The following is a 23,630-nucleotide window of genomic DNA, read 5'->3' as shown; positions in this document are numbered from 1 at the left end:
AGGCCCCTCCCAGCTCTGCCATTCCCTGTTCTAAGGCCCTTCCAGCTCTGGCCTTCTCTATTTTAAGGCCTCTCCCAGATCTGACATTCCTTGTCCTAATGGCCCTCCCAGCTCTGACATTCTGTCCTAAGTCCCCTCCCAACTCTGACATTTTGAGTTCAAATATCCCTCCCAGATCTGACATTCCTTGTTCTAAGTCTCCTTCCAGATCTGACATTCTGGGTTCAAAGGCTCCTCCCAGCTCTGTCCTTCCCTGTCCTAAGGCCTCTCTAGCTCTGACATTCCTTGTTCTAAGGGCCCTCCCAGCTCCGACATTCCTTGTTCTAAGGGCCCTCCCAGCTCTGACATCCCCTGTTCTCAGGTCCCTCCCAGTGCTCACATTCTCTGTCCTAAGGCCCCTGGAGCTCTGACTTTCCCGATCTAAGTTTCTGAATCCAGCACCCACTTCGGTGTTGTTTTCATGGTTACAAGGCCATTCCCCTCTCCTAGAAGCCCTCAGCAGTGGAGCAGGTTCAGAGGTCCTGGGGCCTAGATTTCTTTCTGGAAGGGACCTCAGACGGCATTTAGCCCAACCCCACGTGTCACTGAGGACACTTAGCCTGGTCCACATCCCAGGGTCCCAGGAGCGGTAAGGAAGCCGGGCCTTCTCACTAGTGCCCACCAGGCCCCCAGGCCAGCTCTCCGGCCGCGTCCCTCAGCCTGCCCCACTTGCTCCTGCAGCACTAACCCTCCCGTTTCTTTGTCTTCTTCCTTTTCTTGCAGTCGCTGCGAGCGCTTGCCTTGTAATGAGAATCAGGAATGCCTGAGGCTGCCCTTGAGAATAACCCACTATCATCTCTCTTTCCCCACCACCATCCAAGTGCCGGCTGTGATTTTCCGCATGGGCCCCTCCAGCGCCGTCCCTGGGGACCGCGTCGTCTTCGCCATCACCAGTGGGAACGAGGAGGGCTTTTTCACCACGCACAAAGTGGCCGCGCACAGTGGCGTGGTGGCCGTGCAAAGGCCGATCCCCGAGCCACGGGACCTACTCCTTAGAGTGCAGATGGAGCTGTTACGTCACGGCGCAGTGAACACTTTTGTGGCCAAGCTTCACATCTTCGTGACTGCTGAGCGCTGAGCTGGCAGGCGCCTCCCCCCTCTCTGCCCTGCCCCCAGTTAATAATAAAGTGCCCCGGCCTCCCCCAGACCCCACCCCCCTTTGGCCCCGTCCTGCCCCCTAGAATTCGCATAGCCAGTTGGAATTAGAGTGAAGGTGGGCCCTGGGGCAGGGCAGGCCAAGCATTCTTATTTCCGTATTACAGATGAGGAAGCCGAGATGCCCCAAAGGCCATCTCGCGGCTAGCAGAATTGGACCTGCAGTCGCGGCCTTAGGCTCTCTCTCTCCTCTCTGTCCCTGCCTCCTGAGCTGGCGCGGGGCCCCTCTCTAAGGACAGCCCTGAGTGGCGGCCTTGGAGAGATGCCCTGTCCACCTGCAGGTACCGGCGGAGCCAGGCTAGGGCCGAGAGGTTTGAGATCCAGTGCAGTTCCCCCGTTATCAAGCCAAGCCTTTTTAGCTACCCAGGCTGGCCCAGAGCATGGTCCTACCAGGTAGAGCCCTGGCCCTGGGGAGAGAGAGAGAGAGGGCTGGAGCTCTGGAAACGGGGTCAAATCCTGCCCCTACCCCTTCATTGCTGATAGATCCTGAATGCGTAGTTTCCTCATCTGTAAAATGGGCATCATTCCAGCAGCTCGCTCCCTGAGGGGACTCTGTGTATAAACCTTAGGGAGCTATATCACATTCCATAGTAATTAGTGTTATGGGAGATTAGAGTGGGTGGGGGCCCAGGCCCCTCGGGGCTTAGATCAATATAAGGGCAGAGAGGCAGCCAAAGACGGGGCTCACTAACCCACCATTTGACGGGCTTCTGGGGGCATCCTTTCTGAACTCAGAATCTGTTGTTCTTACTAATAAAAGTCACAGCATTTTAAACCTGAGCACAGTTCCAGGGACCACCTCCTCACTTCACTCTCTTGTTTCATGTGAGGAAACGGGGTCTAGAGAGATAGGAAAGGCTGACTCACTCCAGAATTGGAAGGGACTCATGTGGGCCAACCCCTCATTTTATAGACAAGGAAACTGAGGCACACAGACCGAAATCCCTTGCTCAGGGTCACTCGGGCAGGATTTGAACTCGGGTCTTGTCACTGCTGCCTGACTGCCTTAGTCATTAGAGAACGGTTCTGCTGCTTGTGTAATCAATGATTCATTTTAGAGCAAAGGTAAATGTGCGTGCCTTACCCAGTTTGGGGTTTCATGCTTATTCTCTGTGGTGACTTCAGTGGTCCTGTCCTCCTGAGGACCAGCCCAGGCTGGGCTCTCATTTCCTCACCTCGTTTAGAAAAGATGGATTTAGAAAAAAGATGGATTTAGAAAAGAATGGAGACCTCTTTTCACCGTCAGCATGAAAGGCACTTTGTCACCAGCTGACCTCTCCTGTTTCCCTAAGAGAATCGAGGGCAGCAGAAGCATCACTAACCCCCGCCCCCCTCCTCCTGGACTGGCCACTCAGCCTGCTCGAATGTTCTCCTCAGCAGAATGTGCCCCCTTCCTATAGGACCTGGCGCACACAGTAGGTGCTTAAGGAAAGCTTGGATTGAATTGCTCCTCAGAGGGGCTGAGGCTCTCTGCACAAGTGGGACAAAGAGGATTACTCCAGAGACATCATCTCTGTGAATTAATCTCTCCGCTGTCCCACACTTAGGGCTGCTTTTGGCAGGCGGTAACGGGGTTGCTTCCATTTACTTCATCCTATGTTTGTGGCCAGTTCTTTCTGTGTGTTGAGCATCCTGCCTGGGGAATGGTAAAGACATCGAGGTTGACAGCTGCCATTAATATGGCCCTTGAAGACTTAATGAAATGCTCTTAATGAAACACTGTAGTTTAGCTAAGACTCAAATCCCTGCTCCCAAAAAGCTCTCATCTTTTTGATGTGGGTATCTGCCTACTGAGAGAATCTGTCTACTGAGATTCATGCTTCCTGTGTCTAGAACCAGAAAATGGATTGAGGGAGGAAAATCCAGAGACCACAGAGGGACATGTGCTAAAAGTGAGGCTGATGTGTAATTCTGCCATTTTGCCAAAAGTGATTTTTTATTGCTAACTTTTTCATTACATCACCTACATTTCCCATTGAATTCCCAATGTTATCCCAAAGACATCCTTTAAACAAAAAATTAAAAAGAGAGGGAGAAACCGTTTTGCAAAATCAACCAACATATCACACGAGTCTGACATTATATATAGTGTGAAACCCAACTCCTGTCTCCCTCCTCACTTCTCATTTCTCTTCTTTGGGGCCAAGTGGAATGGACAAAAGGGAAAAAATATTAAGCCAAATTTGTGCTCAGTGATGGAGATATAAATAGAAATATAGAACTTACCTGCCTTCAAGGAATTTACATGTTTTCTTTCTCCGCGTGTGTGTGTGTGTGTGTGTGTGTGTGTGTGTGGTCTAATAATACAGAAACTTTCATTTATTTCTTCTGAGGAATGTATGTATTTCTTCAATCACTGAGATCAAGTCATACTTAAAGCCAGAATTATAAAAGGAGTGTTTTAGGTCATTTTTCACACAATGACTTTTGCTGTTTCTCAAGACTCATTGTCCAAAGCATCCTGTCCCCCCCCGCCCCCAGTCTTTAAGCCAAATCCCTTCACTGTGGAAAGGGGCATAGGCTCAGGTGAGAAGTTTATTCCAAGTCATTTCTCCAAGTGATGCACAATACAGTGGCTCAGATTTACCAACCACAGTCCTTTCTTTTCTTTTGGGGTGAAGGATGCTGGGCAGACTCTGGATTAAGGATTGGCTGATTAAAGGAAAAGATCCAAGAAGAAAACTATCACAAAACGGAACCCAATTAACGCCAGGGAAGGAGGGGGATTTCACTTTCAGTTCTCTTTTGCCCAGTTAGAAAGGGGATAAATGAAGTGAGAAGGAGAAAGCTGAACAAGGCATAAAACAGGTCTCCTCCCATCTTCCCAGAAGGGAGACATTAATGAAGGAACCTACATTCTAATGGGGGGGGGGACAGAGAGGTGGAGTGGGGGAGTGAGAGCAGAGAGCCTCACACACACTTGGGGAATGGTGACCAAAGTGAGGCACTTTAGTCTAGAAAATGACTGAAATGGTGAGTGGGACCCTATCAAGGAACAATGGCAGAGTTCATGGTTCCAGAACTAGTAGGGAGGGGAAGAACGGGTAAGCATCGAGGTGATTGGCAAGGAGGCTTTGGAGGAGGTCACTGGAGCAGTGGAACCAAGAGATGATTGGTGCTTTCTAGAAACAGTGTTTGGGAGGGGCAGTCATCAACCAAGAGTGTCTGGCCTCTAGGGGGAAAGGTCCATTATAGTTTCACAACATTCGGTTCTGCTTGTTTCATGGTGGCTGTTCTTCCTTTTTTACATGGTTGTGATTATTGCATCTTTTGTTTTCTTGGTTCTGCTGGCTTCCCTTTGCATCAGTTCATATCCATCTTCTCATGCTTCTCTGTTGACACACATCACAGTCATGTTCCATTCCATCCATATATCACATTTTGTTTAGCCATTCTCTGACTGATGGACATTTACTTTGTTTCCAGGAAGCCCTGTCATTAAAACAACAATCACAGTTGTTTGGTTGCATAGGCAAGTTGAGGGTTTGAGGGACTGTAGAGTGACCCACTGCTCTGATGGTTTGGGAGGTCCTTATTATGGGAGAAGACTTCATGAAAGGACATTTGTTAGCCTTCTGACAGGAGTGAAAAGATTGGCCTCCAGATGTCTCTTCACTGGCATCGGCCAACCTCCTCAGTCCCTGAGTGAGATGGTGTTTACTGTGCTGGGCAGCAGCAGTGATGGGGAGTGGGCAGAAGTCGATCCCCGCCTCTTCCCCCTCCCCGCCCCACTGTGGGTCTCTATGCAGCATTTGGTCAGGCTCAGTCTCAAGTTCTGGGCTTCATAGCAGAGAGATGGGCTGACCCTAGAGCAATGTGTCCTCAGTGAAGAAACCAGGAGCTTTGAGGGGGTCAGTCCAAGAACAGAAATCATCCATGTCAGAGCCATGGTTTGCTTTTTCTATATCAATAATCAGCCCAGTGGAGTCTGCTTTTCTCGCTTGTTTCAGTTAATGGGGAGATGGGGGCTGTTGGGGCCATCCCTGAAGGCTTGTGGCAGGTGGGAGAGTGCCCAGGTAGGCCATCAGGGGTGGTCTTGGGTCCAGTCTGAGGCTTTGTCCAGGGATTGCACCAGGAGTGGGAGTGGGAGATGCCTGGGTAGCCAAGCCCCCATCACCTGCTCTCGATTCTCCTTCTTGGTCCGGGGCTGGCCCAGTTCATTTTCAGGCACCTCGTGCCCTGACACTTACTTTACAAAAGTTGTGATTGGTGATCACAGGAGATGGCCTGCCTCCAGCTACCAGGAACCCTTTCATTGGTCACCATGTCCGTGTAATTTTCTTGGCCCAGGCTTGTGATTTCATTGGTAAGTAGAATGCCCAGGAGAGGGGACTCTATCTACCAATGCTGATCAGCATCTGCTTTGGCAAACAACGTAGAGAGCTGCCTCAGGCACTGCAGCAGCTTGCCTGGGGAGCACAGCCAGGACATGGAGAGAGGGAACCTAGTTTCAGTATTCCACATGACAAATGGCAGCGCGATTCCTCTGGTGATGCTGTGGCTGGTCACTACCCCGCAGTAATCACACATTCTGATGTGGACCATCTGCTCTGTTCACCTGAAGTTCTGTGATATAAGAAGCAACAATAATGTTTCCTGGCTCCCCTTGAGATGCACAGACACCACCAGGAGGTAGGCTTCACGCAGGAAACTGAGCTTCCCTTGGAAGTCCCCTAGTAGAAAGAGATTCCACTGGAGCCACTTGAAGAAGGCTCAAAGCATGGGCATCTCCCAAAGGCACCCCCCTTTCCAAGCTTCCACTGGCCAGCAGAATCGGCCTGACAAGAGTCTTTAGGGGCAGATCAAGTGCATCTTCCAAGGCTGGTCATGTTCTGTAATGACGATGGCAAATGTGGGGAAAATCAGAAGCTTGCACCTCGCATCCACACAGCGCCTAAAACAAGGTAGACCAGGCAGAAATATTTTTAAACAACTCAGGCTTATGTCGCTGGACAAACTCGATGTAATTTGGAGATGCTATGGTATCAGAGGAGTTCTCCAAACAGTGAGGCAGCTACAATTTCTGAACAAGAACACGGTGTCTCCCTTTTTTAACAAACACGCAGCGTTCAAGAAGCGAGGTGGCAATGCCACTGTCTGGCTCAGCTGATGACCGGAGGACTGTGGTTGGTCCAGGGTGCTGCACTTTAAGAGGGGCAGTGACATGTGGAACCTGTATCCAGAAGAGGCACACCTGGAAGGCAAGACTTGTGCCCGGCCAGGACAGTTTGAGGGACCTGGGGATCTATTACTGAGACCTGTGTCCAAATATCTGAAGGGCCATCTCACAAAAGGGAGATGGAACTTAACCTGCTTGGCCCCAGAGTGTAGAACTCGGAGCAGGGATAGAAGTTCAGAGGGCACACATTCATCTCAAAAAGAAACTACCTATCAGCCAGAATTAGGCTAAAATGTGATTGGCTGTTTCAAGTGGTAATGAGCTCCCCGTCACAGATCTTTTGGTGAAACCTCATCTGGGATGGTGTGGAGTGGACTCTTGTTTGAGGACATGTTGTCTTAGAAGTCATCCTCGGGTTATCTCTAAGAAATCCTGGGATGGACAATGGCCCCTCAAAAATCCAGCAGACATTGATTCCTGCCTTAGCCCTTCTGGTCTCTGGAGGCTGATTCTCTCCGCTGTCATAATTGCTCATGTTGTCATTTGGGATTTCATTCTTGAGACCTTTCTATCCCCTTGGACCAACGCTCTCAATCACTGTAATCTTTAAGATCCTGCTGCCTCTTTCTCCGGACCCTTGGCTGGATCCCTGGTACCATTGTTATGGACTTACCCTCTGGGGATGCGGTTCCCAGTCCATCCACAAGGGCCAGTCCCAGGCTATACCCTTCCGTGAAGTTGTCTTGGGGGCTCTTTCTTCCTCTCTCCTAGTACACAGGCGATTTCCACCAGTAACCCCTGCTCTTCACACGGCACACAGGATCCTCTCTTTCCATTGTACACTTTTGGGGTGGCATCCTTGATCTCATAGATACCCATTGGCTTCATGTTGCAGCCCGCTCATGCTCACCATGCCCCTCTCCGATGCCCTCTGAGTGATGATTACACTCAGTTCTTCAGAGACTGGGGTGTTTCATGGTTTGCAGACATACCACAATGCTGGTAGTACACTGGGCCAAGCTTTGATTCTGTGAGAATTCTGGAGTCATTAAAGGAGCTTTGTGATTTCCTGAAGTACATCCAGCCCTGCCCTTTCTTCCTGTTCGGTTGTGGACCCAACTCACTTGTCCATCTGTTGGAACCAGGATTTGAATCCAGGTCTGCTGACCCCAGGTTCAGTCCTAACCTTCAGTGATCTTTTCTCCAGGAGCCATCTGTCTCCTGGCCCTCCCCTGGCTGATCTTGTCAACCTGACACATTCTCTGCTATTGTCTCTCCCAGGATCCGACATGAGAAGACAGACACCGTCCGTTGCATCAAGTCTTGTCGGCCCAATGATGTCACCTGTGTGCTTGACCCTGTCCACACTATCTCTCACACAGTGATCTCCCTGCCCACATTCCGAGAGTTTACTCGCCCTGAAGGTAAGTCATGGGATTGGGCTATTGAGGCCATGGACCATTAGGACCATTCAGCATTGCTCCTGGGCAGAGTACACCCTGATGGAGTTAGCAGGGGCGGGCAGTGTGAAGGCTGGGGTGCTGGGATAGGATCTCCTGATTCCTGAGTGCACCAAAGAGCACAGGAAGGAATGTCAGGAGACTGGGGTGCCTCCTTCCCTGGCTCACCATCTTCTCCCCTACAAATCCCACTCTTATGCCAGGGCATTCACGTGGACCCCAAACCTCTCCAAAGTCCAAGGATGGCCTCATTCAGCCTCAGTCACACTCAGATCTCATCATCTGTCACCCACAAGTTTTCATTTCCCTGGTCAATCCTTTGGGGCTGAATCTCTCTCCTGACCACCAACCCAGCCCCTCCATCCCTTCCCCTGCCCTAATTCCCATGGCTGCCTCGATCACACCAGGCACATCCATATTCATTTGGCTCTTTGTCCATCCTGGTCAGCTGCCTCATCTGGAGAGGGCACGTGCCAGCCTTCCCCACCCTACCCCTTCTTTCCGTTGCTGGCATCATAATCAGAGACCTGGAAGGGGGTCGCCAGTCTGTTCCCCTCTGACTCGCTCGCCATCTCTGCTCCTTTCTAGACCCTAAGCCCCTCTGTGGCGGCGGGTCCCTTTTGGGGGTGGTCTGCTGGGGGGCAGGGACTGTCTGCTTTTGCATTTGCAGTCCGATGCAGAGCATGCTGTCTGGCACGGTCTGAGTATTGCATAAATGTTCCTTCATTCATGGTGACCACTGGGCAGTTCCTTCCTCTGCCTCGGCGCTCTCTCATGCATCCTCCCCGCTTGGGCTTCAGATCCTCACTTTCCCAACCTTGACCCTGGAGCGGTCACTTCAACTCCACAATGTCCTGTGCCCTCACCTCCCTCTCCCATCCCTCGGCCAGCCTCAGCCGCCACCTACTTCTCCTGAGGGCGCGTGGCTGAGGGAGGAAGTCCCGCCACTGGCGGGCTGCCGGGATTCACTGCGGAGGTGTTTTATCTAATCTCACCTGGGTCCTCACTCTTAGTCCGCGCTAATTGGTCCCTTATCTCACTCTCCATTGAAGCCATTTCATACTTTCATCTCCGTCCTGACCCCCCCCCCCCGCCAGCTCCCCTGCTCCCTCTCTCCCACATGAGGACCTTGCCTCCTTATTTTAATTGAGAAAATCGGGGCCATTCACCACGAGCTCTTTCCCACCAAAGCACCCGCCCTTAGCTTCCGCTCTTGCCTCCTCTCTCCCCTTCTCTGCTCAAAGTCCCGCCTGCCTCTGACACGTGCCCTCACCCGCAGAAATCATATTCCTCCGGGCTGTCACGCCCGCATACCCGGCCAACCACGCCGACATCATCTTTGACATTACGGAAGGGAACCTCAGGGACTCCTTTGACATCATTAAGCGCTATCTGGACGGCATGACTGTGGGTGAGTACGTTTTCAGCTGGACTTGTGCCTCCCTAGGACTTGTCCAGCTCTGATCTGTCCAGCTCTGTCAAAGCCTGACTGTGCCAAGCTGCCAGCCAGGGTGGGCAGGCTCCTGCAGGAGCCCGGTCACAACGATCTGCCCTTCGAGGTCCGGCCCAAGCCCCGCAGCTTTGACCTCTTACTGAAAAGGCTTCTTTGTTATACAGGCTGGTGCTTCTGCCCTGTGTTCCTTCCTACTGACCTGTCAGCTCTCCCGTGTCCCAGTCCCAGGGACACTCCATTGAAAGGAGTAGAAATGCTCGGGGACACTTGTAGAATTGATAGAGAGTCTGTCTTCACAAGAGAAGAAACTGTCCCGATGATTTCCTAGTGTAGAGTGTGATGCGGAAGCTGGCATGGTTCAGAATATAAACTGTTAAAATCTAAAGGGACTTTAGAACCTAGAACACAGAAAGACAGAACAAGGGATGTTAGATCTGGAGGGGCCTGAAAACAAGGGATGTCAGCGCTGGAGGGGTCTTAGAACAGGGGATGTCAGAGCTCCAGGGGTCTAAGAACAGAATCATAATTCTGTGAAAATCTTCATTCCACCCTTCGATACAATTTTGGAATGTGGCCGCGAGGGGGTGGTGTTGGACTGCTAAATCCCTACCTTCCTGTCCATACGATGGCCTTGGGAATGTTGGCCCTTCCCTGGGAAAGGCTCCATTCTTCTGCCTGTAAAACCTGCTGTTGCTAATTTGTCTTTGGAGGTGGAAGGCAACGTGTCTTCAGCCTTGGCCAATGGTTCATTTGCAGTAACTTTACAAGTTTGCAAATGGGTCCCCTTGCTATAAATAATACAACACCAATGTACCATTGATGCATTCCTGACTCCAACTCCCCCCCCCCCCCCCGCCCCATGCCCATCTAGGTCATTGGGAAAGAATTAAGAATGGTTCATTAATAATAGGAATGAATTCCTCAGCACCGAGTTCTCTGCAGCAATAGTTTAGAAAGAATCTTGGAGACATGGAATGTCAGAACTGGGAGGGGTCTGAGAACAGGGGATGTCAGAGCTGGGAGGGAACTTAGAATAGGGAATGTCAGAGCTGGGAGGTTCCTGAGAACAGGGGATGTCAGAGCTGGGAGGGAACTTAGAATAGGGAATGTCAGAGCTGGGAGGGTTCTGAGAACAGGGGATGTCAGAGCTGGGAAGGGCCTGAGAACAGGGGATGTCAGGGCTGGGAGGGTCCTGAGAACAGGGGATGTCAGAGCTGGGAGGGTCCTGAGAACAGGGGATGTCAGAGCTGGGAAGGGCCTGATAACAGGGGATGTCAGAGCTGGGAGAAAACTTACAACAGGGAATGTTAGAGCTGAGATGGTCCTGAGAACAGGGAATGTCAGAGCTGGTAAGGGCCTGAGAACAGGGGATGTCAGGGCTGGGAGAAAACTTAGAACAGGGGATGTCAGAACTGAGAGGGTCCTGAGAACAGGGGATGTCAGAATTTGGAGGGTCCTGGGAATAGGGGATGTCAGAGCTGGGAGAGAACTTAGAACAGGGGATATCAGAGCTGGGAAGGAAGGTCAGTGTAGGGAGGGGCTTTAGAACAGGGAATGTCAGAGCACAGTCTTAGATTCAGAGGAGTTTGACTCAGGCCTTGGCTCTCCATTGTCTGCCTTTGTCTCCTTGGCCAAGATGTCCCCATCAGACTTCAGTTTCCTCTTCTATAAAAGGTTTGGTTTGAAGTAATGGCCTTTAACATTCTTGCAAGCTGTGCATGTGTAATTCTTTTTCTCCTGTGACCTTACAGCATCTAATATAGAATGGCAGATCCAGAAGGGATCATAGAAGTCATTTACTCCCAAACCATCATTTTTCAGCTGAGGAAAGTGAGGCCCACAGAGAAGAAAGTGAATGAGTTTGTTGCAGGACTGGGCCTAGCCCCCAGGCCTGAGCACTCTGAGTCCTGAGGCCTCCAGCCCCAGCCCGATGCTTTTCTGGATGCCATCTTAGCCCCAGCCTGGGCACAGCACCCAGCTCATGGCCCTGCTGTTAGCAGGCTATTATGAAGCATTCCTCCCACTCTCTGGGCAGAATTCCTCAATGGCTCAGGTTCTGGGCAGAGAGAGGGAATGTCAGAGAGGAAGAGGCCTCAGAAGATAGTGGTCACTGCCTGGCAGCACCCTCCTTCAGACCCTTTTATCAGAGGGATGTAGAGCAAAGGTTGGACTCCAACGCAGCATGCCCCAGAATCCCAGAGCTGGAAGGAACCTCTGAGGACGGCTGACCCACCACAGACCCAGAGAAGCTCCCAGCTCTGCTAGGGCTGAGCAGTGGCCCAGAGAGGAAGCTGGCCAACTTCTGGGCCGCCCTTCCACCTGGGGACATGCTGCGTGTCTTCCCCACGGCACTCACCCTGAGCCTTCTCCCTCACTCCTCCAGGCCTCTCACTGCCCTCCTCAGGACTCTCATCCCTTCTACAGCCCTGAGGTGCTGAGGCCTGCTCTGACCAGCATGGAGGGTGGTGGGACCCTTGCTCCTTGGTCACCCTGCCGGCCTCATCCCCTCACTCGGCGCTGTCTAATGAGAGCGCCTGTCCCATCCTTACCTCCTTTCCTCGACACGACTCCCACAAGGAAATGGCCAAGGATTATGGTGGAACTGGAAGGGATGAGTCTGGTACCTCCCTGAAGCAGGAATCCCTTCTCCATCACGCAGTGAGTCCCTGCTTGCCAGCACCGCGAGCCCAAGGCTGCTCAGAGATCAGAGCCCAGGGGATCTCATGGAAGGCAGTCTGTGAGCTGTCATGGAGGCAGCAAGAGGAGGTATGGGCATGTAGGCATGGGCAACAGGCCGGGCAAAGGTGCGGAGGTGAGAGATCTGTGTACAGAGGAGAGCTCCCCAAGGCCATCCTGGAGCTGCCCGGCTCCTCCCTCCATTGGAGATGCCACATTCCAAAGAAGTCAGAGCACTGCGTGTGCAAGTGTGTGCGTGTGCAAGTGTGTGGCAGAGTGTGCATGTGTAAGTGTGCAAGTGTGTGCGTGTGCAAGTGTGTGGAAGAGTATGCATGTGTAAGTGTGTGAGTTTGCAAGTGTGTGCGTGTGCAAGTGTGTGCCCAGCCAGCTCACTCACAGAGCTGAAGTGACTGAGAGGGCAGAGTGGGTTCTGAAGGTTCTCATTATGCTACCCTCTCGGCACACTCTCCTGCCTGGCCTCCAAACAATTGGAAGCCATTAGTGCTGCCCTGCCCGGTGGCTGCCGCCCCAGGCTACTCTCCTGCTCTGTCCCTGTGGAGGCCAGCTGGCCAGCCCCTCCAGGCCCCCCAGCCTCCACACTGGCCTCACTCAGCCCTGGGAGAGAAACTCGCTCTGGCTGCTTCCTCAGGAGCGGCTCTGGGGTCCCACCTCGGAGGGCCTCACCTCTGATGACACAGAAGTCAAACTACAGTAACTTTCCCAGGCACGACTCTCCATCTCCTGCCTCAGAACCTTTGCCAGGCTGTGGCCCATGCCCGTAAGACCCCCTCCTCACTCCTCCTCTGGGAATCCTGGTCACCTTGTGTTTGGACTGGCCCCAGGGCCAGACCTCCATAGGGACTGCAAAGGGGGAACTGGTTATAGGAAAACAGGTCAAGTTGCCAGATTTGCAACTGAAATTATCCTTGGAGAGACCTCAGGCCCAGAGAGAGAGAGGAAGGCGGCAGGTCCAGGACAAGAGCCAGCTCCTCGGACCCCCTGCTTCTCACCCACAGCATCCAGACTTGGGGGATTTCTTCCTAAGCTGGGGGGCTCTCCATTCCGAGAGGCCTGCCAATGCAGACCATAGGACCATGATTTAGAGCCAGACAGGCCTCCAAGGCCCTCAGCCAGGGTCCCTTCCTGCTGGGATACCCTGTGGTTCTGGGACTGTACCAAGACCCCTATGTTTTACAGAGGGGGAAGCTGAGGCCCAGTGACAGAGCAGGGAAAGCTCCCCTGACTTTCTAGCCCAAGCAGAGACCACTGGCCATTAGCTAGGCTGTCCAGAGCATTCCTTGCTGGGGCCAGAGCTTGAACCAGAGGTCCTGGACATTCCTTCCAACCAGCCTTTTGCAGGATGAAGAAACCTGGTTTGGGAGTCCAAGGGTCCAGGTCCAAATCCAAATTCTGCCCCTTCATGAACCTGGGTCCCATGGTCCTGAGGATCTCTGGGATGATGAAATGCTGAATGAAGTGGAAAAGGGAATTTTTCCCCTGGGGTGGAGCCCACAGGTGCCATGGAAGATCAGGAAGCAGCAGCTAGAGAAAATGGGGTGAACCCGGGTATTGAGGGCCAGTCCCCAGTGCCAGGCCATAAAACCTCCTGAGTGTAGGGGATGGAGAGAAGGGCCCACCATCCCAAGCCTGTGCATGGACTCAGAGGTGGGCAGCGCCATGCTCCTGGAGCCTGGACCCTAGCCCCAAGGCTTCTATGCTCACGACCCCTTCAGAGAGTGAGAAGGGAGCAAGGGCCGAGCAGAGACTGGTACTCCCAAGAGGGCCACAGAAAGGGAGGCTGCGGACCGGGCAGCCAGGCTTGAGGGGGAAAAGGCCAGCTGCCTGTGCTGCCCAGCTGGCCCTGCGGGGACCCCCGATCACGGCAGGCCGCTGTCCACAATTAGTCTTCTTGGGCTCAATCTCAAGACAAGCCCAACTTTGGAAACTCAGGCCCCTGAAAGGGGTCCAAGATGCCATTGTGACCCTTTCCTCCTGCCTTATTCTGAAAGTTTGGCCAAGGATTAGCTCCATTACGAGGGTGCTCGCTTCCTGATTCAGAAATTCCTCCTGAAGACAGCCGCCAGCCGTCCTCTCTGTGGTGATGGATTGGCTCTGTGAGGCTTTCACGCCAAATCCCCAGGATTAGGCGAGGCTTTCTCTGACCAGTCCGTGGCCCGCTGCCAAGGCGGCTCCCAGGGTCTGCCCCCCCAGGAGAGGGTCAGTGTCACAGAGGGAAAGGAATGGAGCACAAGGGAGATGGGCTGCCCCCACATCCCCCCGTCCTCCTGCATCAAGTGAAGGGGAGAGGGAGGTCTAGCTCCTTGCCCTCCCAGAAGCAGGCAGGCCCTTCAGTCCTGGCCAACCCCTGTCCGGTGGGTGCCCTGTTTAAGGAAGGATTTGGGCAGCCTGGAACCTGGCCAGAGAAGGCAAGAAGCAGGTTAAGAGAGGCCAGGCCCCAAGCAGACCATTGGAAGGGGCTGGGCATGGTCAGCCTGGAGAAGAGGTCACCGTCTGTCTCCACTGTTTGGCCAGGCGGGCCATGTGATTGAGGGGTCAGCCTCCTTTGGCTTACTCACTGGGGGAGGTTCTAGGAAGGTGGATGGCAGCCATGGCTGCCCACCATGGGAGGTAATGAGCTTCCCGTCATGGAGGAAGGGTCTGAATAACCAACAGCTTCACAGGCCTGGTGTGGAGGGCTTGGACCAGCTGCCCTTGAGGGTCTGTCCCTTCCCACTCTGAGAATCTGGGCTCCTGGGACCAGAATGAGCCTGCTCCTGACCCACAGCCAGGCCAAGAGGGAGGACAGGCAGGTTAGGAGCTGGTGGATTATATAGGTATTCACATCTGACCCAAGAGGACTCCAGAGGGGTGATGTTGGGTCAGTCCTTTGGCTTCTGGGGGGGGGGCTCAGTTTTCTCCCTTGTCCAACTGGAGGCACATGAGCTTTTTCCCAAGAGGCTGTTGGGAACGAGCATTGGAAACTACGGACTGTGGGTTCAGACGAGTGCAGGGTCCCAGATTGGAAGCTACAAGGGAGGTCAGAACCCAAGGCCCAGAGAGGGCAGGGGAAAGCCCTCAGTCACACAGCTGGTAATGAGAAGAGCCAGGATGGGGAGCCAGGCCACCTGACTCCCTGTTCCCATGAAGCCAGCCCCAAGAAGGCCCAGCTGCCCAGACCCCTAGCCAGATGGGTCTGGTGAGAAGAGGAAACACCCCCAGCATTCCAGACTGAAGATCCTTCCTGCTGACCCCTGGGTGGCCTCCACACCACCATCACCTGCTTTGGTGGCCTTGGATGGTGTCAATCATTCTTCTTTGGGACGAAAGGCCACCAGTCTCAAGGCTGACTGACCAGCAGGCCCAGGCAGTGAGCCCCCAGGGAGTGTACCCCCAAGGGCACTTGTAGGGAATGCTCTGGAAGGGCGGGTGGGGAGCTACCCCAGAGCCCAGATTCAGGAGAAGACCCTCGACAGAACCCCCTGGCCCCCCTCAAGGTCCCTGTGGCCTGTCCTGAGTCCTGGGGAGCTTCCTTTGGAATGAACTAATCCATCTTCCAAACCCGGGGGTGAGATCTAACCTGGGAACTTCTGGAGGAGGAAAGTACTCCCACAGCACCCGGTGCAGTTTATAGTCTCCTTGGCTGGGAGGCATCAAGGGCAGGATTTGAACTCAGTTCCTGCTGGCTTCGAGGCCTGCTGCCTTTCAAATCCTCAGATCAATTTAGGATGATAGAAAAACAGCCCCACCCTGTGGAGGCTGGGAAGTGGGAGAGTCAGAGCCCCGAGCAGGAAGGACTTTCTGTTTTGTGCTTGTGGCCTCGGCACCCTGCCCGGGCACTGGGCATTGGGGCATGGGGGAGGGCATCTATCCTAGGGGCCTCCGCTCACCCGGCTGTCCTGGTTTCTTGGCAGGTGTGGTGCGCCAGGTCCGTCCCATCGTGGGCCCCTTCTACGTCACGCTCAAGCTGGAGATGAACTACGTGGTGGGTGGAGTGGTCTCCCATCGTAACGTGGTCAACGTCCACATCTTCGTGTCTGAATACTGGTTCTGAGAGTCGGCTCCTTGGCCGCTTTGCTGCCAGAGATCAGGCCCTGCCTCTGCCTGTAAGGCCCAACACTTTCTTCCCTTTGCTCATTTCTGTCCTAAGCATGATCTGCCCAGAGCTGTGCTGGATGGGGGTAGGTTGGGGCAAGAAAGTTTCCCTGGTGCAAGGTGGGCGCTCCCCTCCCCGGGCTAAGCCCCACAGAGGCCTGGCCTTGCTCATGTCTTTAGAAGGGACAGCCCAATGTCGGCCTTAGCCACTGCCAAAGCGGGGAGGTGGGGAGCTTGGCATAAAGGAATCAGAAGATGACGTTTGTGTTCTTTCTAGCCACATGCAGGTGCATGTCCCGATCCAAGGAAACACAGCCAATGCCTGCATGTGCTGGTCAGCTAGCGCCCCACCCCCCAGCCAGCCCCCAGCCTAGAGCCTGGCCCCCCCAGCCAGCCCCCGGCCTAGAACTCACCCCCCATGCCAACCCTAGGCCTAGAGCCCTGCCCCTCCAGCCAGCCCCAGGCCCAGAGCCCGGCCCCCCCAGCCAGCCCCAGGCCTAGAGCCCGGCCCCCCCAGCCAGCCCCAGGCCTAGAGCCCAGCCCCCCAGCCAGCTCCAGGCCTAGAGCCCAGCCCCAGCTGCCAGATCCATGGGATTCTGGGCTGCTTAGAAGAGGCAGTTGGCACTGTAAAGAAACCCTGGGTAGAGACACAAATCCTTATGCTCTGGGCTCCCTGGGATGTAGCCATGTTCTTACAATAATGCAATGAATGTACTTCTGCCCACCCCACCCCCTTGTTGTGAAATACAATTTCCTACAATCATCTTGTGTTCATTCAGCACCGTCCCACAAGGGCTTACGAGGCAGTGACTGGGCCATGGCTCCTACAATATCATGGCAGTGTGGAGGGCTGCAGGAGGCTGGATGGGGCAGCCTGGGCCCAGGTGGGTCCTGCCCCAGTGGGGTGGCTCATCACAGGCCACTCCAGGAGGCTGGATGGGAGAGCCTGGGCCCAGGCAGGTCCTGCCCAGGGGGGCGGCTCATCACAGGCCACTCTGAGAGGCTGGATGGGAGAGCTTGGGCCCAGGCGGGTCCTGCCCAGGGGGGTGGCTCATCACAGGCCTCTGCAGGATGGAGGGTTGGTTTGGCCACAATGACTCACACAGACTGTTAGCCAAGGATGGAGTGACAGACTTAGGACCAGGGAGAGGAATCTGAGAGCCTGGAAGGGCAGTGAGTATTATTAGCCTACAGCCTTATGGGACATGGCCAGACATCTCCACAATAAGGCAGAGGGCAGAGCGGAAAGGAAAGATCCAGACCAGTCCTTGGGAAGCCTAGGAGGGAATCCTGGGAGACTTCATGGAGGAGGTGGGCCCTCAGCTGGGTCTGGAGGTGGGACTTTAAGCAGCAATGGGTGTCGTGGCTTGGAGAGGAGTCTGATTTGGCCAAGGCTTTGAATGGGAAGTACAGTTGTTATGGGCACTCATAACTGCCCACCTTTCTGTTGGGCTTGGTTAAAAGCCGTCCTGTGAGGTAACGAGGACAGGTATTATTCTCCCCATTTTAGAGATAGAGAAACTAGAGTTCAGAGAGGCTGAGCAGCCTGCTCAAGGTCACAGAGCTGGTGGGGAGCAGGATTTGAACTCAGAGCCTCTGACTTCCAATTCAGAACCCTTTCTGCTGAACCATTCCTGCAAGCCCTGGGAGGGGAGTGGGAAGAAGCCTTCTCCCTGGTCCTGTAGCCATACCTAGGGCTGAACCTGCAGGGTGGCTTTGCCCCAGGACGCTGGACTTTAGGGGGCACCAGATGTTAGACCCTGGAGGGAGCTGCACAGTGTGGCTACACAGACTGCTGTTAGAAGTCACCCAGGAAGGAATTCTCCTGCCCACCCAACTGAATTTGTCTTAATTACTCCTATCATTTTTGCACCTTGAATTACAAAGCTGACTGAGTCCCAAGGGCCCTGATTTCTCATTATGGCTCTGCTCTCCCCCCGGGGATGGGAGCTCTCCAAAGCTCATTAAGAGCTGGGGAGATTGGGGTGCTCCCAGATAAGGCATTGTTCTGGGCTTTGAGGGCTGGCCCAAGCAGCTGCATTTCATAATGAGCCCTGAAGCCTTTTCAGCTGCAGCAGAGAAGGGGAAGCTGGGGGAGCCGTGTGCCTCCCCACCAAGGTCCATGGACCAGCTGGAGGTGGGGTCTTGGTAGGGAAAGAAGAGCCTGAACCAAAACCAGCCACATTAGCAGAGTGCCAAGTTTGAGGATAAGGACAATCCTCACACACTGAAGGATGCTACCAAGTCCGTTCCTCACACAAACCCAAGGAGGTGGGGAATATTGATCGGACTGTGGCCCTGTAGCTGTCCAGTGCCTGAAGCAGTCCAAACCTGGGTCCCCGGTGTGTGCCTAAGGGTTTGTATTTCCTTACATCTTGCTTCCCACAGTCTCTCATTCATTTCTTCATAAATCATTCACCAAGAGCCTACTGTGTGCAAAACTGTGACAAATGGGAGGGGAGGGTGAGGTTTAAATCCATGTCCCTGACCTCATGAGGCATCTAGACAATACAGTGGATAGACAGAGTATCCTAGGAGTCAGAAAGACCTGTGTTGGAATCCTGACTCAGCCATCTCTGAGCTGTGTGACCCTGGGTGAGTCACTAACCCCCTCTCAGCCTCGCTTTCCTCATCTAAAAATGGGGATAACGAGTCACTTACGTCCTAGGGCATGGTGAGGATCAAATGATATGATAGAAGTATGTTTTACAAACTTGGAAGTGCTGTGTGTCTATTCCCTGAGCATGAAGATGCCCAAGGTCTGGCTCTGCCAGACAGTGTCTTCTGGGCATCCCGCTAGCCCTTCCCTGGCCCAGCTGGTAGCAAGGGCAGGCTTCTCCAGGGGAAAGAGAGGGCACCAGCCTAGTGGCCCCCCACCTTCCTTCAGGAGAAGCCACAGCCAGTCAGTCCCAGCTTCTTCTCACCATCTGTAAAATGGGAATCATGATCTCTGCCACACTCATCTCAAGGGCTTTTGTACACAGACCACACATTGCTGTGGAGACAGGTGCTCTCCATGCCTTCACCCCAGCCCAGACACCACTGGTACAGATACCGGTCCAGGCTCCTAAGGGCAGCCTGTCACCCTCAGTGAAAGGAGGCTGCCCAGTAAGGGCCAGCCATAGAGAGCCCTTTGTGATCTGGGGTCCTCAGAGAAGTGGAGCTGTTTGCCCCCAGGCCCTCAGTCAGTGTGTGTCTGAGGCAGGATCAGAACTCGGCTCTCCGTGACTGTGGGAGGCCTGCCCTCTCTCTGTCCAGGAGGCTGTGCTACCTGGCCTTGGGCCAAGGCTTACAGAGGAGGCCCATCCAGGACACAGAGGCTCTGATTCCCAGCAGGGTCAAGGGGCCACAGCTCAATTATGAAGCCTGCTGAGGCCCTCAGGAAGGGGTGTACCTGCTAATGAGCCATCCATCCCCCAACTGGCCGCTTATGGTCTGGCACCTACTCACTCATTGGTGCTGACATGGCCTCATTAATTCAGGGCTGAGAAGACAGTCTGCTGCAGTGAAAGCATCCTGAGTTCAAATCTCACTTTATTGATGTCTCTTTGGGTGACCTTGGACAAGTCCCTTCCCCCATCCTGGCTTCAGTTTCCTCTAATGTAAAAGAAGAGGGATTGTTCCCTAGCAAGGGAAGCAGACATCACCCCAGGGGCCAGTGATGGGTCACAATGAGCCAGCGTGGGTTGATTCAGACCAAGTCTGGCTAGGCCAATGCCATCTCCTCTTTCACCAGGAGACCCAAACCACACACACGTAATGTCCTTTGATTTCTCCAAGGCATTGGACAAAGTCTCCCCGGATATCGGCTTAGAGTTGTCAGGTGCAGCTGAATGATACCTGCCTAAATTTGGAATTAGGAGAGTGAACAGAGCCGAAGAGGAGGGACCGGGGGGGGGGGGGTAGTGATCCTCCGGAGAAAGGGCCTCCCTGGCCTTCTCTAGGCCCCAGTCACTGGCTTCGATGAAATCACTTCTCACATTGACAGATTCCATAAAGCTACATGGACGAGTAACACATGATGTTTCTGCACATCCCCCCAGTGCCTGGGACAGGGCCCTACACACAATCGAAGCTTAGTCAATACTTATTCAATGTAAGGAGGGCTGCAGTAAGAGAGAAGCTGTTTTGGATCCACTGCCTGGATGCCTGCGGGAGGGGGAGGCAGAACAACTGGCTGTGGGTGCAGGAAGGAGGCAGCTGGTCCCACTGGCCCTCATCAGCACCAGCCTCTGCCCGCTCTCAGGCAGCCTGCTGGATGTGGATAAAAGCAGGAGGAGCCTGGCCTTGGGACACTGTGGCCCTGGAGCCAGGCTGCCAACCCTACCATGAAGTCGGGATAACCTGGGGCAGGGCAGTGGGACTCCTGGGGGGGATGCTTTCCATTCTCCTTCCTTCTGCTGTGTGTGTCTTCGGGCTGGGCCACGCAGTAATGACTGTATCGGTCACAAGGGGTGTGATGGCCACATCCTAGACAAACCTTCTCAGCCAGGGCCGTGCCAGGCAAAGCTGTGAGTGTGGAGGACCTTTGTGGCCTTCCCAAAGTGTGCCTGGAAGAGCTGTTGGCCTGGTAAGAAGGTATGCCTCGGTCAGTGTAATTCAAAGGAGGAAGCTGTTTAACTGGGTGTGAGGTGCAGGTCATTATCATGTCCTGCATGAGGACAGGCCAGAAGCTCATTCTCCCCTCCCGGGTGGCTGCTCGTCTTGTCCTTGGGCACTCCTTGGCGCTCCAGAAGGGTGCAGGAGGCACATACAGGTCTGCCTGCCCACCTGCAGCAGGCATCTCCACACTCTGTGGAGAAGGTAAGGGAGGCAATGGGCCTGGCTGGCCTTTGAGTGAGGAGGGGTGATATTGGGAGGCTTTCTAGCCCAGCCCCCTGCCCCCAGGCCAGACTGGCCTGAAATCATGCCCCTTCCCGCTGACTATCCACCTCACCCCTTCACCCTGGGTCAAAGACAGCAAAGATGGGTTCAGATCAAAGGAGTGAGATGTTGTCCCTTCCGTACCAAGCACTGAGAGGGGCCCACGGATGCATGGACACAGGTCCTGTGGCCATGGCACAACCAGATGAATGTGCAGGAAGCTGCTGTATGTCCTCCGGTGGGAGGTGTACACAATGGAAGCTACCAGCAGCCGAAAAGGGGAGAGGCCAGTGGCAATGGCCATCATTGAGGAAGGTTGGAGAGGGTGGGTCTTGAGCAGAGGCAGGAGCCCCAACTCCCAGTGTGATCCTGGGCAAGTCACTGCTCCTCAGGGATCCTCAGTTTCCCCCTCTGTACAACGCTGAGACTGGAACCAGACCATCTGGTAGGTTCCCTTTGGTCTGCAGGTCAGACTAGCCCACCCTGGAGCTCCCTTTCCCTGCTGCCATTCTCAGCTTGGGAGTTTTAAACTCCCTCTGAACTCTGGACTTTTCTGGTTTTCTTTGGATCAACATGGTTGGGTCTCCCTGGCCTTCAGCTATGGGCCCTTTCCTGATGTCAGACCTGCATCTACCTCCTGCCCCTGAAAGGAGCCCAACATACCAACCCAAGATGTTGCTGGACAGAATCCTTGCCCAGGCTCCCCATAAGGAACCTGCCATTACAACTCTGGGGCTCTGACCTCATCTCCCTGTGGCCCTTGACATGTGCCACCCTTCCTGGGAGGGAAGTAGGGAGGGAGGCTCCTGCCAACCTCCCCTCTCCCCCAGTGACCTCAGCCCAGCCTGAAGGCCGGACCACCCGGAGCTCGAGAGGCTACAGGCAGTGTTCTGGGGGACAGGGGAGAGGCCTGAAATGGATACCAAGCCCTGGCACTCCAGCTGAGGTTTTGGGGAGTCTGGCTGCTGCACAAGCCCAGCTAAGCCCAAGGATCAGGGGGGACTTTGCCTGAGGCCTGCCCTGTGGGATCGGGAAATTAGAAAGGAATGTTCTCCATTTCGCAGGAACCAGAGAAGTTTCCAAGACCAACCAGGGCCTCTCTAACCAGGAGGTGGCCTCTCTGGTCAGCCCTGCCTGGGCACACCTCAAAGGGGACAGGGTGGGCACCCGTAGATGCCACCTCCTGCCCAAAGCACATGTCCCAACTTGGCCTTGATCGGCAGCCCAGCCGGGTGGGGGCGAGCCTCGTGCTCGGCGGGCAGTTTGGAGGGCTGCCACGATCAGGCCTAATTAAAAGAAGGGGTGGGGTGGAGCCTCTCCTGATGACTGTTCTCTGAGCCAGGCATCAGATGTGTGGGCAGGCCTCCAGGAGCATCTGTGGGACTGGGGCTCTCCAGGAAGCAAAGGCAGGAGCTGGGTGGGGCTCAGAGAGGGCTGGCTTGAAGTCAACAGACCTTGGCTTGAACCCTGGCTCTGCCGCTGCCCAGCTGGGGTCCTTCTGTGGGCCTCACCATCCTCATTTGTAAGAGACCCCTTCCAGCTCCCAGCTGGGGCCCGCGCATTTCGGAAGGAGCTGAAAGAGCCTGCTTGGGAATCCAGGCTCTGCTACCAGCTGGGTGGTAGCTATGGATAAGCATGTTATCTCTGGAGCCTCAGTCTCCTTCTCTGCAGAATGGGGATAATGAATCGTGCTCTGCACTGACCCTCCCTAACTGTAGGATCTCCAACAAATCACTTACCTGGCATCCTTGTCTACAGAATGGGAGAAAAACCCTTGGCCGGCTTCACACTTGGAGCTGTCTGACCTTCAGCAAGGCTTCTTCACTCTTGGGGCTACAGTTTGCTCATCTGTATCTTGGGCCTAATAGTCCTGTCATAAAATAGCCCCCAGCCTCTTTGTGGGGGGGCATGTTGGAATCTTCCAAATACGAGTAGACACTTGGCCATTCCCTGGCTGCCTGGCACTGCCCACTCAGACCCTCTGTGGGTTTTCACGTCAGCAGTGACCCACCAGGTCAACAGGGCAAAGACAATGTGGAAATTGGGGCTGGGGGAAGTACTGCCTCCTGGCTAAGTCTGCCATGGCCACAAGGTTAGGGTCTGAATGCTGGCATCCAGTGCTTTTCCTCTCTGGAACTTAACTTCTTGTCTCTCTTCCTTTTCATAATTGAAGTGGCCCATTGCCATCAAGGCCCTGATGTCTTCCCCTTTATGGGTTCAGCGTGCCCATCTCACATTCCTCCATGGAGGTGGAAAGCCCAAGGTGTCCCTGCTCTCTCGAACCTAGCTAGATAAGACACAAGCCTGAATGGCTCCCCAGCACACTTGGAGACCCCCCCTTCTGCTCTCCCCAGGCCAGGCCCTCATGAAGTCTGCCCCTCCCCATTCCAGTCCAACCTTGGTTCTAGTCTGCCCAGTAAGCCCGGCTAGCTTCCTACTGCTCCTTTCAGGCTTTGCAAACCGGCTCCAGCCTAGCTTCAGCCTCATAGCCTCCTTATCTATTGCTCTCCTTCAGATACACCACAACCTGGCCAAATTTCTCCCACACAAACCTCCTGCCTCTGGGACTTTGTACTAGCCGTGCCTTCTTCGTGTAGCTGTTCCTGATCCTCTCCCTGTCCTTCCCCCAAATTTCTGGTAAATATAAAAATACCCCTATAGGTGTACACCATTCTTCCTCTGACAGAATGTAAGCTTCCTTCTCTGCCTCCGTAGCTCCCAAGCCAATTTAGCACAGAGCCTGGGCACTCAGATGCTGAAGAGGTTTATGTTG

At 54.2% G+C, this 23,630-nt stretch overlaps 1 protein-coding gene across 2 annotated transcripts in view; it reads left to right on the top strand.

The window, feature by feature from the left end:
• FBLN1 (fibulin 1) overlaps positions 1–16,757 on the top strand; it is a 69,521-nt gene extending 52,764 nt beyond the window's left edge. The window contains exons 15-17 of one of the 2 annotated variants that reach the window (XM_069102252.1): positions 7,595–7,737; positions 9,053–9,184; positions 15,814–16,757. In XM_069102252.1, coding sequence (XP_068958353.1) covers positions 7,595–7,737; positions 9,053–9,184; positions 15,814–15,953 — 415 coding nt within the window. In that variant the 3' untranslated portion in view covers positions 15,954–16,757. Of the gene's footprint in view, positions 1–762; positions 3,431–7,594; positions 7,738–9,052; positions 9,185–15,813 lie in introns of those variants that run through there. The other variant, XM_069102253.1, reaches the window with a different exon arrangement.
• The last annotated feature ends 6,873 nt before the right edge of the window (positions 16,758–23,630 follow it).

This window comes from Petaurus breviceps, unplaced genomic scaffold (assembly GCF_028583685.1).
Source record: "Petaurus breviceps papuanus isolate PSGF00001 unplaced genomic scaffold, PetGlider_PUasm1.0 547, whole genome shotgun sequence".
Taxonomy (NCBI): domain Eukaryota; kingdom Metazoa; phylum Chordata; class Mammalia; order Diprotodontia; family Petauridae; genus Petaurus; species Petaurus breviceps.
This window is presented reverse-complemented; position numbering and strand designations above follow the sequence as displayed.